General features: G+C 43.7%; 1 protein-coding gene and 1 non-coding gene across 2 annotated transcripts in view; both read right to left on the bottom strand.

Moving 5' to 3' along the window:
• LOC126249375 (protein tyrosine phosphatase domain-containing protein 1-like) overlaps positions 1-16,816 on the bottom strand; it is a 396,740-nt gene that overhangs the window by 224,139 nt on the left and 155,785 nt on the right. The window contains exon 4 of the mRNA XM_049951029.1: positions 1,081-1,203. Within this exon, the coding sequence (XP_049806986.1) occupies positions 1,081-1,203 (123 nt within the window). The remainder of the gene's footprint in view (positions 1-1,080; positions 1,204-16,816) is intronic.
• On the bottom strand, positions 11,559-11,633 carry Trnat-ugu (transfer RNA threonine (anticodon UGU)). Its single transcript has one exon. It is a non-coding gene; the product is annotated as a tRNA-Thr (tRNA).

Raw genomic sequence — 16,816 nt, 5'->3', positions numbered from 1 at the left:
GTAGCCAGCTGAATGGCCGATTTCCTCTTCCGTCTTCCACACAATGACGTGCGAACCCCCCAATGTCCTCTACTCATTCTCGAGTTAAGATGCACTGGTCAGCGAACGTGTATCATAAAACGAAGCAACAACCAGGTCACCAGAGTATTCCAACGGCACCAACGTTATTGCAAGTTACGAGCGCCCTGCTGGCGCCGCAGCTTTGACCAGAAGCCAGAAGCCTGTCGACCGTGGCCAACGCAGCTATCAGCTGTTTACGAACAGCAGCCAGTTCTCCTTCTGTCTGCTCACAACAAGCACAGTCCCTACCACACCGTACCGTGTAAAACAACTCAATAGAATCTCAAAAAGACAAAAAAATGTGTGAGAAGTAACTGGAAAATACAAAGAGACCTCTGCAATTGAGAAAATTACCCGACTGTGGTGCTTCTGAGGTGGAAAGCTCAACTGCTCTGACTTACTGAACACAACTGCACAGCACACAGCGAGAGAACGAACTAAGACTACAAACTGGCTGTCTAAACGTTCAAACTTCTCGATTGTGGCTCTACAGGCGGCGAAACTCTACACTACTAAAGCTACGATAAACAAAAAAAAAGAACAAAAACAAGTTCTGGTGTCTCTCAGACGGCGCTGAACGCGATATTAATAATCAAAGTAACAAAAGTGCAAGCTGCTATATAAACATTAACTCACTGAATACAACTGCACAGCACATAGGGAGGCCACGAAGTGTTATTGGTCTTATACTTTAAGTAATATGGGCATAAATTGTTGAGGGTGTAATGCAACCAGTCACAAATTGGTTTTTAGGCTGCTTTATTTTGTGGCTGGTTGCTGTACACTAACAACAGTGGGCGCATATGACCCTCGCTGTTTTTGCGCCCCGAAAAAAAAAACAAAACAAACAAAAACCAACAACAGTTTATTTCATATCAGTGCCCCGGTCCCCAATCATGTCTTTATTTGACAAGGTGGCAATATGTGGATGCCTTATGAAGCAAACAAGTCATATCAATCTAACATTCAGTTCGTCTATTGTATAACAGACACTAAGAAATATCAGCTGCTCTTGCTTACCAGCATGACAATGAATGGCTACCTTGCCCTCTTCTAAGGCGAAGGCCATGACTTTGACCATGTCCAACAGGTGAGTGGTTGTCGCTTCACCGTAATCTCGCCACGCGAAGTTGTAGAAGTAAACTGTAAAATAAGCAACAAATCGAACTCAATTATTTACGCAGCGCGACTCTTCGTGTTATACTGCTCATACATGCTAAATCTTCAAAGTTCAAGACATATGTGATTAGATTGCCGTCAAATATGACGGTGTGATGAAAAGTAATGGTATCGAATTTTTTATCTGAAAACTCTTAAACAAACGTTGTTAACATACATTGTTATTATTCATGTATACGTATTTATTTCTCAATATAGTCACTCTGATGACGAACATATTTCTCCCAGCGAGGGGCTAGTTGTTGATACCGTCGCTGTAGAGTGTTTGACTTTGTTGACGGAGAGACAGTCTCATCTCTTTTGCGTCGTGTCATTACTACCAAAGTGAAGTCCTCGAAGGTGTTCTGTAAATTTTGGAAACAGATGAAAATCGGATGGGGCCAAGTTGGGACTGTATGAAGGGTGGTCGATGACAGTAAACCGAAAGTGTCGGTTTGATGCAGATGGCGCACTCGTGTGTGATGTTGCATTATCATCCTGAAGGAGAGGATGCTCCATGTGTGGACGAACTCGTCGTTATCGGGACTCTATTACAGCACGCCGTTTCTCATGCACCGACATCGTTACGTTACATACCGCTACGTTACACGCTACAATCCGGAGCCCTCTAGCGGCAGAGTGTACGTAGACATCGAGAATGGAGATGTAGAATGTTAATAATGTTTGTTTTATTTAAAAATCTGTAAGAGTTTTCACATTAAAAAATTCGGAGGAGTTAATTTTTAGCATGCCCTCGTAATTATGTTTGTGTTAAGGGTGGCACGATTTTTTTTAGTGAAGGTTAGCACCACTCTGGTTCATTGAGTCGCTGGGCAGATACGGTCTTTGCTCCCTCTAGCGGAAACGGTGGCATCTCATGGCACCGGGCAGTGGACGGGAATTCGCTGTTGAGGCTATGAGTTGGGCAGAGGGTTGGTGACAGCGAAATGGGAGCGGCAAAGGCCATCACCAGTGGAGGCAGCCCCGTGTCCTGTTGTGCTACGATCAGATGCTGCAAGCTGAGGTGTTGCTAATTCTGCTCTATCTTAGACGCAGCGACTTATCGGTTTGGTTCCGTGTAAATTGGTGTAACTTGTTTTTTGATGTACTGGGCAGGGTCCATCCCGCAGTTTGTTTTGCATGTTAATGGGTGTAATATCTACAGCTACATCTACATGATTACTCTGCAATTCACAAATAAGTGCCTGGCAGATGGTTCATCGAACCACCTTCAAGCTACTTCTCTACCTTTCCACTCTCGAACACTGCAGGGGGAAAATGAAAACTCAAATCTTTGCGTGCGAGCTCTGATTCTCTTATTTTATTATGATGATCAGTTCTCCCTCAGTGGGTGGGCACCAACAAAATATTTTCAGATTTTGAGGAGAAAGTTGGTGATCGAAATTTCATGAGAAGGTCCTGCCGCAGCGAAAAACGCCTTTGATTCAGCGACTACCACCCCAGTTCGTATAACATATCCGTGGCACTCTCTTTCCTATTTCGAGATAATGCAAAACGAGCTGCCCTGCTTTGAAGTTTTTCGATGTTTTCCTTCAGTTTTATCTGATGCAGATCAGACAGTGCACAGCAATACTCCAGGAGAGGGCGGCCAAGCGTAGTGTGCTGTCTCTTTAGGACACCTGTTACATTTTCTAAGTGTTCTGCCAATAAATCGGAGTCGTTGGTTTGCTTTCCCCGTAACATTATCTATGTGACTGTTTCACTTTGAGTTATTCGTAATACTAATATCTAAGATTTAGTTGTGTGATTTATGGTGTAACCGAAATTTTTGGGATTCCTTTTAGTATTCAGGTGGACCTCATTATTTAGAGTCAATTGCCACTTTATGCCCATACAGATATATTGTCTGAATCATTTTGCAATTCGATTTGATCATCTGATGACATTACAAGACGGTAAATTACAGCATATTCTGCAAACAATCTAAGAGGACTGCTCAGATCGTCTCCTAAATCGTTTATGTAGATCAGAATCAGCAGAGGGCCTATAGCACTTCCTTTGGGAACGTCAGATATTGCTTTTGTTTTACTCGATGACTTCCAGTCAGTTATTACGAACTGTGACCTTTCAGACAGGAAATCACGAACCCAATCACAAAACTGAGATGATACTCCACAGGAACGCTATTTGATTAGAAGTCGCCTGTAAGGAACGGTGTCAAAGTCGTTCTGGAAATCGAAAAATTTGGAATCAATGTGACGTCTCCTGTCGATAGCACTCATTACTTCGTGAGAATAAAGCGCTAGTTGTTTTTCACAAGAACGATTTTTTCTGAATCCGTCTTGGATGTGTCAATAAATCGTTTTCTTCGAGGTCATTCATAAGAACACTGACGAAATTAAAAATATGTCGCTTCTTATGAGAAGCTGTGTCACAGCACTCTGTTGCGATGCTGCTGGTACGTTACGGACGCAGCGTCCATTAACACCTGTATAAGACGACAAATGTCTGGCGCAGTTTTAGATCGGTTACTGCTGCTACAACGGCAGGCTATCAAGATTTAAGTAAGCTTGAATGTGTTGTTATAGTCGGCGCACGAGCGATGGGACACAGCACCTACGGGGTAGCGATGAAGTGGAGATTTTCTCGTACGGCCATTACACGGGTGTACCGTGAATATCAGGAATCCGGTAAAACATCAAATCTCTGGCATCGCTGCTGCCGGAAAAAGATCCTGCAAGAACGGAACCAATGACGACTGAAGAGAATCGTTCAACGTGACAGAAGTGCAACCCTTCCGCAAATTGCTGCAGAGTTCAATTCTGAGCCATCAGCAAGTGTCAGCGTGCGAACCATTCAACGAAACACCATCGATATGGGCTTTCGGAACCGACATTGGACTGTTGACTAGAAACTTATTGTCTGGTCGGACGAGGCGAGTGTTCGCGGGGGCCTTACACGATATTAGACAGGTGTACTAGTTTCTTTGGCTCTTCAGTGTAAATGCTGATGATGGATGCTTGTTTACTAGTCCACATGCATCCATGTGGCTGTCATAGGCAAGTTTTGAGTAACATTGTTCAGGATCCATACTCGGAATCAATCAAGTTGATTATAAAAGGGAAGTTTTTAAATGTTTGATTTTTAAAATCGTGAAGTTTTGTAAATTTTAGTTTTATCGCGATTAAACTGTTCTTTATTTTTTCAAAAATTCTTTGGCTAGCATGGTGTATAGGCAGGTTGTTAATCCCCTTACGTTCTTAAGAGGAGTCATTTTTCTATACAGCTCAGGGGAAAGTTCTGTTGTGATATTTTATGGAGCGATATAAAGTGACTTGTTATGCATTTTTTTGTAAGTTGTGGTTTAATAAATGTACTAAATTTGTTATTCGAAACTCAACTCATTCGGTCGACCTCCCTTTCAAATCATGCCGAGTACCGCTATATGTTGCTGGTTTACGACGGAATATGCCTATAGAAGAAATGCATTCGTAATTGTGAATACATTTAGACTTCAGCTGCACGGTTTATTGGTGACAAATGCAAATTTGTGCCAGACCAAGACTCGAACCCGTACTTCCTAATTTACGCGAGCGGCCGCCTTATCAACTTTTTTTCCCTTCATTTTGTTCGTTATTTCTTTTACAGAGAGCAGTCAGACTTCTGAAGAACAGATCGAGTTACCGTGCCGGCTGAACTTCGGCTATCGGAGCACGCCTCCTAGGCCGACCAAAACCCCCACACGTCACCGTATTTCCGCGTCCAGCAGTCGCACTGTTTCTGTGATTGCCGCACAGGGGAGGCTTATTTATTATTGCCGCGACTTGGTTCAAATGGCTCTGAGCACTATGGGACTTAACTTCTAATGTCATCAGTCCCCTGGAACTTAGCCCGCATCTCGTGGTCGTGCGGTAGCGTTCTCGCTTCCCACGCCCGGGTTCCCGGGTTCGATTCCCGGCGGGGTCAGGGATTTTTCTCTACCTCGTGATGGCTGGGTGTTGTGTGCTGTCCTTAGGTTAGTTAGGTTTAAGTAGTTCTAAGTTCTAGGGGACTTATGACCACAGCAGTTGAGTCCCATAGTGCTCAGAGCCATTTGAACCCTGGAACTTAGAACTACTTAAATCTAACTAACCTAAGGACACTACACACATCCATGCCCGAGGCAGGATTCGAACCTGCGACCGTAGTGGTCGCGCGGTTCCAGACTGTAGCGCCTAGAACCGCTCGGCCACCACGGCCGGTGCCGCGACTTGTCTAGGCATGTAATACTAATTGCAGTGTCTATGTTTTGTGGCGCATACATGCATGTCTGAAGGAATAGACATTGTTACGGTCTGCAGCCCTATGAAACAGAAAAAATGTATTCGCAGTTGCGAATACGTGTAGATTTCAGCTACACTTTATTCGTGAAACGTAGTGACATACGGGGCTTTGGGCCGATCCTACAGACACATATTCGCAATTGTGAGTGCATTTCTTCCATGTCACACAGCTGTAGATCGTTGCAGTGTCTGAAGGACATGACATAGTACACTGTAAAACACAGACACTGCCAACTAGAATATGCTCTTATTTCAGTTCAAGTGTGAAAAGGTCAGTTGGACGAATGAAATAAAAAATTACGCATCCAAGTCAAATGCTCCATAATACATATATAAAATTCTTTGGCCAGTGAAGCGATTGGCGTAGAATTTATTCTCTGCAAAAGCCACCGTTTGTCCCATCGCACACAGCCTCGCTCGGAGGATCACTTATGTTGGGGAATCTAATTACATGAACAGCTCGTCGTATACTTGTCATTGGACTCCAGACGTCTTGAATTAATCACCAAATGAGTCTTCTTTCATATGTTTCACACTGCAACGTTTCTGACGTACAGAAATAGTAGCAATAAAGAAGGAACCGGGCGAGGATGCTATGCTTCCCACAGTCACGCCGTCCCATAAGTTTGAGTGTCGTAATGCATAACGATCAAAATACGAAAACTTCCAGTGACGGACTCACGTGTTGTCGGACTTTTTACAGCATGATATAGTGACAGATCATCTTAAAGGTAGGCTGACGAAAGACGCGATATACCGAGTGGGTGGTTCCAGATTGGTGTGCATGTCGTCTAAACATGCACAATTACTACAACGCTAAATAAGGAATAGTATGTCAACCATTTTATGGGCCGTAAATATACCATTATTGCTGATATGCTTACTGTATTATGTCGTCTTTTGAGAGACACCCTATGTTCTTTATGAAACCTATTTCTGTTAAATGCTGACTTAGATTCTTTAATAGCTAAATCGGTTTCCACTGACTAGTCATTTTTAACAGCCCATAGATGCTCTGTTGGAAGGAGCTAATACTCGAAAAATTAGATTAAAATTTTAATTGCGTTAAGTATTGAAAAATGCTAGTTTGGTAGATAAGTTGTTACAGCGTTGTTAATGAAGACTAGTGTTTTTATTTTCTTTAAAGTAGGTAGAACGCAGTGGTGTCTCACAGCAGGGGTCCGCCTCCCAGTGGTAGTAATGTGAACGTGCACCATAAGTGGCTTTAAGTTTTTGTAAGAGTCGACAAAAGTAGTGAAAATAGTACTATTAGATTAAAAATTTCTTAACCGCTGTTAAAAATACGATAAACAGTAGCAGCAGCGCATCCAGTTTTAGTACCTATGCAGCGACGATAAGGTTTCAGCCAATAACGTATCAGTCTTCTCCACTGAAATCAGTATCGGCTTCCGATCCCCCTTAATTTATTCATTAATCATGCAGACAGCCTTTAAACTCTACATATTCTATCTAAGAGTTGATTTCTTGCTTTCATCCTATTAACGAGTTTTCCAGTTTATGCTCTAGAAAAAGACGCCTTTCTTTTTCAAATACGTCTGTTTGTCGTATATTCAGTTTGTGTTTTTAAGAACTAGGGAACTAGTTAATGAAATTAGTGATTGTATTATCATTTGTATTCTAATTCGTTATATATTTGCCTCAATTGTGTATTGTTTTTGCCTTTCAGAATTAAAATAATTTCGACTTCCAGAATTTTCCCAAAAATGAACCACTACAGTCTACGCAGAGAACGCCAGATAAAATAAAACCCCTCCACAAAACATAAGAACTAATGACACTGCTGATGATGAACTACAAATCTCTCCCGAAAAGTTATAACCTGTATGAACCTCTCCCTAAGGTCACAGGTGGAGGACAAGTACAGAATAGACTTTAATGCAAAGGTCTGGAAAGTGAATGAATCGGTAACTAATGGTGTCTGTTATCACTAACCGGCCAGTGAACATCCACCTCGAGATTCGTTACAACATCTCATACAGAGGCTTTTTCGCAAACAACTTCAACCAATATTCATAGTGATAAATATATTCCATCATACTTCAGGAGGTAGTCAACCTTCCACTGCAGAAATCAGTGGTGTTACTAGCCTTCAGTATCAACAGAGAACAGAAAGTTACGTAAAGAAGAGATAAAGCCTGGAATAATTAAGAAAAACCATCTGCTGAGTACACTGAAAGTCGATAGTCTGGGAACTTGTCAAGTAAAATAGTCAACAGCTGTCTTTAAAAGACGCTACGACTACAGAGGGCCATACACACAGACAAGTACGCATTCCAATACATGATTTATGAGTCATATCTGACACGCTTAAAACATGTCTTTATTTACAACCTCGTTTGGGCTACTGCCATCATCACATCAACCTTAAAACCTACTCCTTATTGGTGTGTCGCACGGTGGGTCAACTCGTTTCAAAACCTGGACAGAAAAGAAATAGAAGACAGTGCGCATTTCGACTTTAGTCCCACAAACTCTTGTGAAGATTGCATTGGTGCATACTTGTCCTATGCTGCGGTGGCATTCCAGTCACAAATTGATGATGCATGCCGTGACAGTGGTCGGTAAACAGCGAACCGGACAACGACACATTTTTCAGATATTCTTTGTATCGTCTGCTCGACAAATGACAGTGATCCCGCCCAACTGCTGAGACAAAATAATTTGGGTAGCACTCCAGAAGGTGTGTTCATACACTATGTGATCAAAAGTATCCGCACACCCCCAAAAACATACGTTCTTCATATTAGGTGCACTGTGCTGCCGCCTACTGCCAGGTACTCCATATCAGCGACCTCAGTAGGCATTAGGCATCGTGAGAGAGCAAAATGGGGCGCTCCGCGGAACTCACGGACTTCGAACGTGGTCAGGTAATTGGGTATCACTAGTCTCATACGCTTGTACGTGAGATTTCCACACTCCTAAACATCCCTAGGTCCACTGTTTCCGATGTGATAGTGAAGTGGAAACGTTAAGGGACACGTACAGCACAAAAGCGTACAAGCCGACCTCGTCTGTTGACTGACAGAGACCGCCAACAGTTGAAGAGAGTCGTAATGTGTAATAGGCAGACATCTGTCCAGACCATCACACAGGAATTCCAAACTGCATCAGGATCTACTGCAAGTATTATGACAGTTAGGCGGGAGGTGAGAAAACTTGGATTTCATGGTCGAGCGGCTGCTCATAAGCCACACATCACGCCGGTAAATGCCAAACGACGCCTCGCTTGGTGTAAGGAGCGTAAGCATTGGACGATTGAACAGCGGAAAAACGATGTGTGGAGTGACGAATCACAGTACACAATGTGGCGATCCGATCTCTGGGTGTGGGTATGGCGTATGCCCGGTGAACGTCGTCTGCCAGCGTGTGTAGTACCAACAGTAAAATTCGGAGGCGGTGGTGTTATGGTATAGTCGTGTTTTTGTGGAGGGGGCTTGCACCGCTTGCTTTTTTGCGTGGCACTATCACAGCACAGGCCTCTACTGATGTTTTAAGCACTTACTTGTTTCCTACTGTTGAAGAGCAATTCGGGGATGGCGACTGCATCTTTCAACACGATCGAGCACCTGTTCATAATGCACGGCCTGTGGCGGAGTAGTTACACGACGATAACATCCGTGTGATGGGCTGGCCTGCACAGAATCTCGACCTGAATCCTACAGATCACCTTTGGGATGTTTTGGAACGCCGACTTCGTGCCAGGCCTCACCGACCGACATCGATACCTGTCCTCAGTGCAGCACTCCGTGAAGAATGGGCTGCCTTTCACCAAGAAACCTTCCAGCACCTGATTGAACGTATGCCTGCGTGGAAGCTGTCATCAAGGCTAAGGGTGGGCCAACACCATACTGAATTCCAGCATTACCGATGAAGGGCGCCACGAACCTGTAAGTTATTTTCAGCCAGGTGTCCGGATACTTTTGATCACATAGTGTATATATCGACTTAAAACTAAACTGCTATTGATGTTCGAAATCGTTGGCTACTAAATTTCCACTGCGTGGCTTCTGTTTCGTAAATTGATCTCCTACTACCTTAATAATATACCTAACGAGTTCGAATGTATTTGCGCGCCCATATTTGCGTGTTTTTAGTGGACGGTCATTTGTCTACCGTGAGGCAGTGCCATACGGTATACAATTATTGTGGAATAATGCACATTATTATGCAATAATGTCCAATACTGACATCAGTCAAAATAGTTTTGATGCACTAATATGCCGTAATCGACGTTTCTCCGTTGCCGAATGGTCGGCTGTCTGAAGATACGCAGGAAGCTCGGAATGATATCCGGCGTTACCGAGTAAATTTTACGCGCAAATATTCCCGTGAGAAAACGAAGCGTGACATACTCCACCGGCTTTGGCATCTTCGGGTCCATTTCACTCGAGATTCCAGAAAATGACAATTAATGCAGGCCGTACCCTACTTCCCAGCCTGATAAACTGCCTGGACGTCAGTCTTGTGCAAAGACCAGCGTAGTTTTAATTACTTTGGTCGTAGAAGTTGCACCGTGCAGCTGCTTTATTTTGTTCTCGTGAGTCTAATCATAGAACATCCGGTACGAGCACTGACAGTCGTGCATTGATATGAGGCTCGTAACTATCAAGTCTCAAGATATTATACGGAACTGTCTGTGAACTATGCAATGTCAGGAAGAAACCATCAGAAAAGTTTGAAATCAGGGCCGTATTTAACGTACAGTGATGCAAAGAGAAACTGTTAGTGCAGTCCACAGAAATCTGGTTAATTTCGCAGTTTTAGTGTTTCGTGCAATTGCTTTATACCACGAGGTAGCTAATCAAAGATGCTGTGAAATGATCGTGTGAAACGCCATTTAAAATTTCATCTATCTGGGTCCAAAGTCCAGCTGCAGTGGCTTCTGGACGGGAGTATCGAATGAGTCTACAATCGACAAAACCTTAGACACTTTCGTGGGCTACATTATCAGGTGAGTGAGCGACGAGGCCAGGGAAACAGCAAAATCTATCGCGCTAAGAAGATATCTCGAGTTTTTATTTCAAGTTTATCTACACTGACCTGTTGGAATATAGTTGTAGAAATGCACTGATAGGAACTACCAATACAGGTTCTACATATTTCCTTATATAAGATGTGTCATAACTAGTAGCGATAACTGACAGGGGTGAAAGTGAAGAATAGTGGAAGGAAAAGAGTTTCAGTAAACATAGCTTCGCATACGAGAGATGGTTGGGAAAGTAAGGTTGTGACCACCACTGACTACAGAAACAAATAATATCCTAGTTGCTACAAATGTATTTGCATTGTAAACTTTTCGATTAAGTCTCGGTGTAATTGTAAATGATTTACGCCCATTTTTTACAATAACAAGAAATGCAACAGTACTTCGACACATTACATGATACAGTGTACTGTACACTGACACGGTTCACGGTATTTCTGACTCAACACATTAGATGTGGATGAAACTTCATATTCTTACCATTCTTTCTTCTACAAATGAATGATTGCCTGATATCACTCAGAGCGAAGCACCGGCAGCCTCATCTGCATGCTGAACGAAGTATCGCAGTGGCTAACGTGGTTGGTCCCTATTCAAAAGGTACAAAGGATAGGAATTCAAAGCGCTTTGTGGTTATCCTGATTCATTTTTTACGCTGTTTTCCTAAATTATATCAGGTGACTGACGCCATAATTTCTTAAATAAGGGATCGGCCAATTCCTTCCACATACGTGCTCCGTTTCAAGTGACCCCGACGGTTCTCGGATTAACTTTTCATCAAACTGCACAAAACTCCAACCGAATTACAATACGGGTACTTAACTGTCCAGACTATGAGATGTTCAAGATGACCACTGTGAGCACACAGGACACGTCCGCTGCACAAGCAGCAGGAATGGACCCTCTTTTATATTTTATGCTCCCATTCTGACCGTGGAAGTGGGGTAGAGATATGACTATAGAATCAAATAGAAAATTTTATGATAATTAAATGGATACCCTAGCTGCAAACAGGCGTTGATGTACTTCATTAGGGACATGTTGAAAATATGTGCCCCGACCGGGACTCGAACCCGGGATCTCCTGCTTACATGGCAGACGCTCTATCCATCTGAGCCACCGCAGGCACAGAGGAGAGTGCGTCTGCAGGGACTTATCCCTTGCACGCCCCCCGTGAGATCCACATTCCCAACATGTCCACACCACTACATTCGTAGTGCGCCTAATAGATGTTTGCCCATTTCTAGCAAAAGCTGCATGGTCATCCACGGTAACTGTTCTTTCGGGAACAGATACTACCGTCATATATAGAAAATTTTATGCTTGGATTGAACAAAATAATGCGAATACCTTGTTTCCTCACCTATATGATGCCATATATAATACAGTATATCCCTTGAACTATAGCATCTCTTGTAGCATTATGAGCTACTGGTATGTCTACCATCGTAGTGGTGTTGCGTCCATGTACCGTCACGTCGAACTTTACAGACTTCCAGTGAGGGAAAATTGTCGGTGACCGCTTGATTAATGGATCCAAACAACAGTCGCACTCCATAGTTTGGTGCAGTGTAGCAACAAAAATGCTGATTTCTTTTAGACCACGTAATGCAATGAAGCGCCAAAGAAACTGGTATAGGCATGCGTATGCAAATACAGAGATATGTAAACAGGCAGAATACGGCGCTGCGGTCGGCGACGCCTATATAAGACAACAAGTGTCTGGCGAAGTTGTTAGATCTGTTACTGCTGCTACAATGGCAGGTTATCAAGTTTTAATTGAGTTTGAACGTGGTGTTATAGTCGGCGCGCGAGCGATGGGATAAAGCATCTACGAGGTAGCGATGAAGTGGAGACTTTCCCGTACGACCATTTAACAAGTGTATCGAGAATATAGGAATCCGGTTAAACATCAAATCTACGACATCGCTGCGAACAGAAAAACAACCTTCAAGAACGGGACCAACGACGACTGACGGGAATCGTTCAACGTGACAGAAGTGCAATCCTTCCGCAAATTGCTGCAGTTTTCAGTGCTGGGCCCTCAACAAGCGTCACCGTGCGAACCATTCAACGAAACATCATCGATATGGGCTTTCGGAACCGAAGGCCCACTCGTGCAACCTCGATGACTGCACGACACTAAACTTTAAGCCTCGCGCGTGTCCGTCAACACGGACATTGGAGTTTTGATGACTGGAAACATGTTGCCTCGTCGTACGAGGCTCATTTCAAATTGTACGTAAACATCCTGTTTGATCACCTACGTCCATTCATGTCCATTGTGCATTCCGACGGACTTAGGCAATTCCAGCAGGACAATGCGATACACCGCACGTCCAGAATTGCTTCAGAGTAGCTCCAGGAACACTCTTCTGAGTTTAAACACTTTCTATTGCCATCAAACTCCCCAGACATGAGCATTATTAAGCATATCTGGGATGCCTTGCAACGCACTGTTGAGAAGAGATCTCCACCCTCTCGTACTCTTACGGATTTATGGACAGCCCTGCAGGATGCATGGTGTCAGTTCCCTCCAGCAGTACTTCAGACATGAGTCCAGTCTATGCCACGTCGTGTTGCGGCACTTCTGTGTGCTCGCGGGGGCCCTACACGATATTAGGCAGGTGTATCAGTTTCTTTGGCTCTTCAGTGTATAAGAATTCCACAATATAAACAATTTAGCTGTATTCCTAATTGTTTTGATCAATTCATAGTGGTATCGATTTCGATATGATTGCATCTTTAGGAATGTGCAAAAGGTGAACTCTATCAATAAAATATATTTCCTCGTTTTCTTCCAGAACCTTATGATAAATGTTCATCGACTCCTACTCTGTAATCCCGTAATAGCAAATCTACTCTTTCAATTTGGATCAGCCCGTACAGTAGCTTCTTTATTTTCCGCGCAACGTTCGAAATTCTTAATTTTTCATGTTACGGTCTGTACAAGGTTACCTTTATTCAGCCTCTTGGTAACTCTCTCCAGAAAAATTCTCATCTAGAGATCCGAACAAGAGATGAGTTGTATCTCCGGAATTTTCATGCGAAGGAAGAAGAAATGATTTTGATTAAAAACCACCACGTTTAGAAAAAAAACACCGTTGTTTCTTCATTAATGGACTCCACAGTACATCTCTCCTTCCCTCTATGTTGTTTGAGAAGGCAGTTTGCAGAAAGTTTGTGGTTCATTTTACTGGAAGTATTCGAATTATTATTTTTAGTTGCAATCCCCCTTTGTAGGGATGCACAAAAATATGGACACACCACATACACAACACATTACTATGCATTGTAAGGAGCATGAAAATCGTTGGCAATCAGAACAGCTTCCAGTCGTCTCGGAATGGGTAAATACAGGTGCTGTATTGTTTTCAAGGAAATTTTATACCATTCTTTCTGTAAAATAGTAGCAAGTTCAGATATCGACGACTGAGGTTGAAAGCGATCACACACCTTTCCCTCCAAAGTAGACAACAAACGTTCGATAATATTGTGGTCTGGTGACTGTGGTGGAAAAGGGAGATGCGACAATTCATCCACGCGCTCACAAAACCAGTCCTCGACGATGCGAGCTGTGCGAAAAGGGGCCCAGTCGTTTTCGAGCACACCACCACCTCCGGGGAACAAACACTGTAGCATGGGACGGACCTGATCCGCCAAAATGGTCATATAATCATTGGCAATAATGCGGCCTTGCAGAGTAACTTTGGAGCCCACGGAGTACCATGATATGATTGCCTTTATCATCATCGAATCCATGCCATGTTTCAGTCTTGGGTTGTAAACTCGGCCAGATGTTGGAAACAGGTGGAACAACACTCATCCGGAGGTCGCGGTGGCCGAGCGGTTCTAGGCGCTTCAGTCCGGAACCGCGCGACTGCTACGGTCACAGGTTCGAATCCTGCCTCGGGCATGGATGTGTGTGATGTACTTTGGTTAGTTAAGTTTAAGTAGTTCTAAGTAGAGCGATAGAGAAACAATTAAAATCGCTCAAAAAAGGAAAGGCCGCTGGACCTGATGGGATACCAGTTCGATTTTACACAGAGTACGCGAAGGAACTTGCCCCCCTTCTTGCAGCGGTGTACCGTAGGTCTCTAGAAGAGCGTAGCGTTCCAAAGGATTGGAAAAGGGCACAGGTCATCCCCGTTTACAAGAAGGGACGTCGAACAGATGTGCAGAACTATAGACATATATCTCTAACGTCGATCAGTTGTAGAATTTTGGAACACGTATTATGTTCGAGTATAATGACTTTTCTGGAGACTAGAAATCTACTCTGTAGGAATCAGCATGGGTTTCGAAAAAGACGGTCGTGTGAAACCCAGCTCGCGCTATTCGTCCACGAGACTCAGAGGGCCATAGGCACGGTTTCCCAGGTAGATGCCGTGTTTCTTGACTTCCGCAAGGCCTTCGATACAGTTCCCCACAGTCGTTTAATGAACAAACTAAGAGCATATGGACTATCAGACCAATTGTGTGATTGGATTGAAGAGTTCCTAACTAACAGAACGCAGCATGTCATTCTCAATGGAGAGAAGTCTTCCGAAGTAAGAGTTATTTCAGGTGTGCCGCAGGGGAGTGTCATACGACCGTTGCTATTCACAGTATACATAAATGACCTTGTGGATGACATCGGAAGTTCACTGAGGCTTTTTGCAGATGATGCTGTGGTGTATCGAGAGGTTGTAACAATGGAAAATTGTACTGAAATGCAGGAGGATCTGCAGCGAATTGACGCATGGTGCAGGGAATGGCAATTCAATCTCAATGTAGAAAAGTGTAATGTGCTGCGTATACATAGAAATATAGATCCCTTATCATTTAGCTACAAAATAGCAGGTCAGCAACTGGAAGCAGTTAATTCCATAAATTATATGGGAGTGCGCATTAGGAGTGATTTAAAATGGAAGGATCATATAAAGTTGATCTTCGGTAAAGCAGATGCCAGACTGAGATTCATTGGAAGAATCCTAAGGAAATGCAATCCGAAAACAAAGGAAGTAGTTTACAGTACGCTTGTTCTCCCACTGCTTGAATACTGCTTAGCAGTGTGGGATCCGTACGAGATAGGGTTGATAGAAGAGATAGAGAGGATCCAACTGAGAGCAGCGCGCTTCGTTACAGGAGCATTTAGTAATCGCGAAAGCGTTACGGAGATGATTGATAAACTTCAGTGGAAGACTCTGCAGGAGAGACGCTCAGTAGCTCGGTACGGGCTTTTGTTAAAGTTTCGAGAACATACCTTCACCGAAGAGTCAAGCTGTATATTCCAGAATGAGATTTTCACTCTGCAGCGGAGTGTGCGCTGATATGAAACTTCCTGGCAGATTAAAACTGTGTGCCCGACCGAGACTCGAACTCGGGACCTTTGCCTTTCGCGGGCAAGTGCTCTACCAACTGAGCTACCGAAACACGACTCACGCCCGGTACTCACAGCTTTACTTCTGCCAGTTCTGCATGGTTCGCAGGAGAGCTTCTGTAAAGTTTGGAAGGTAGGAGACGAGGTACTGGCAGAAGTAAAGCTGTGAGTACCGGGCGTGAGTCGTGCTTCGGTAGCTTAGTTGGTAGAGCACTTGCTCGCGAAAGGCAAAGGTCCCGAGTTCGAGTCTCGGTCGGGCACACAGTTTTAATCTGCCAGGAAGTTTCAAGCAGTATATTGCTCCCTCCTACGTATATCTCGCGAAGAGACCATGAGGATAAAATCAGAGAGATTAGAGCCCACACAGAAGCATACCGACAATCCTTCTTTCCACGAACAATACGAGACTGGAATAGAAGGGAGAACCGATAGAGGTACTCAGGGTACCCTCCGCCACACACCGTCAGGTGGCTTGCGGAGTATGGATGTAGATGTAGATGTAGAAGTTCTAGGGGACCGATGACCTCAGAGGTTAAGTCCCATAGTGCTCAGAGCCATTTGTACCAACACTCATCCGACCACTTTATATTCTTCCATTGCTACATAATCCAGCTTTTATGGATTCTGCACTGCGTTTTCCTGTTATAGGCACTTGCATCACTGATGAGTGGATGTGGAATTCGAGCTCGTCCTGAAATTCTCAGCGTATGGAGTTCCCTTCGTCTTGTTTAGGTACTAACTGCACTCACAAGTGTGACGTTCAGTTCTGGAGTGAATTTTTCAGCCGTCGTCCTCTTCTTTTTCATCGTTATCCTCTTCAATGATCGTTTATCATGTTCGCTCGACACAGAATTCCGTCCGTGATGAGACTTAACGGATTATGTTTCTCCACTTTCTCTGTATGCAGTATAAATCTTTGAACCGTGCATCTTGATACAGGAAACAATT

The sequence above is a fragment of the Schistocerca nitens genome, chromosome 3 (assembly GCF_023898315.1).
Source record: "Schistocerca nitens isolate TAMUIC-IGC-003100 chromosome 3, iqSchNite1.1, whole genome shotgun sequence".
Lineage (NCBI taxonomy): Eukaryota > Metazoa > Arthropoda > Insecta > Orthoptera > Acrididae > Schistocerca > Schistocerca nitens.
The sequence above is the reverse complement of the archived record's forward strand: the minus strand, read 5'-3'. Positions and strand labels throughout refer to the sequence as shown.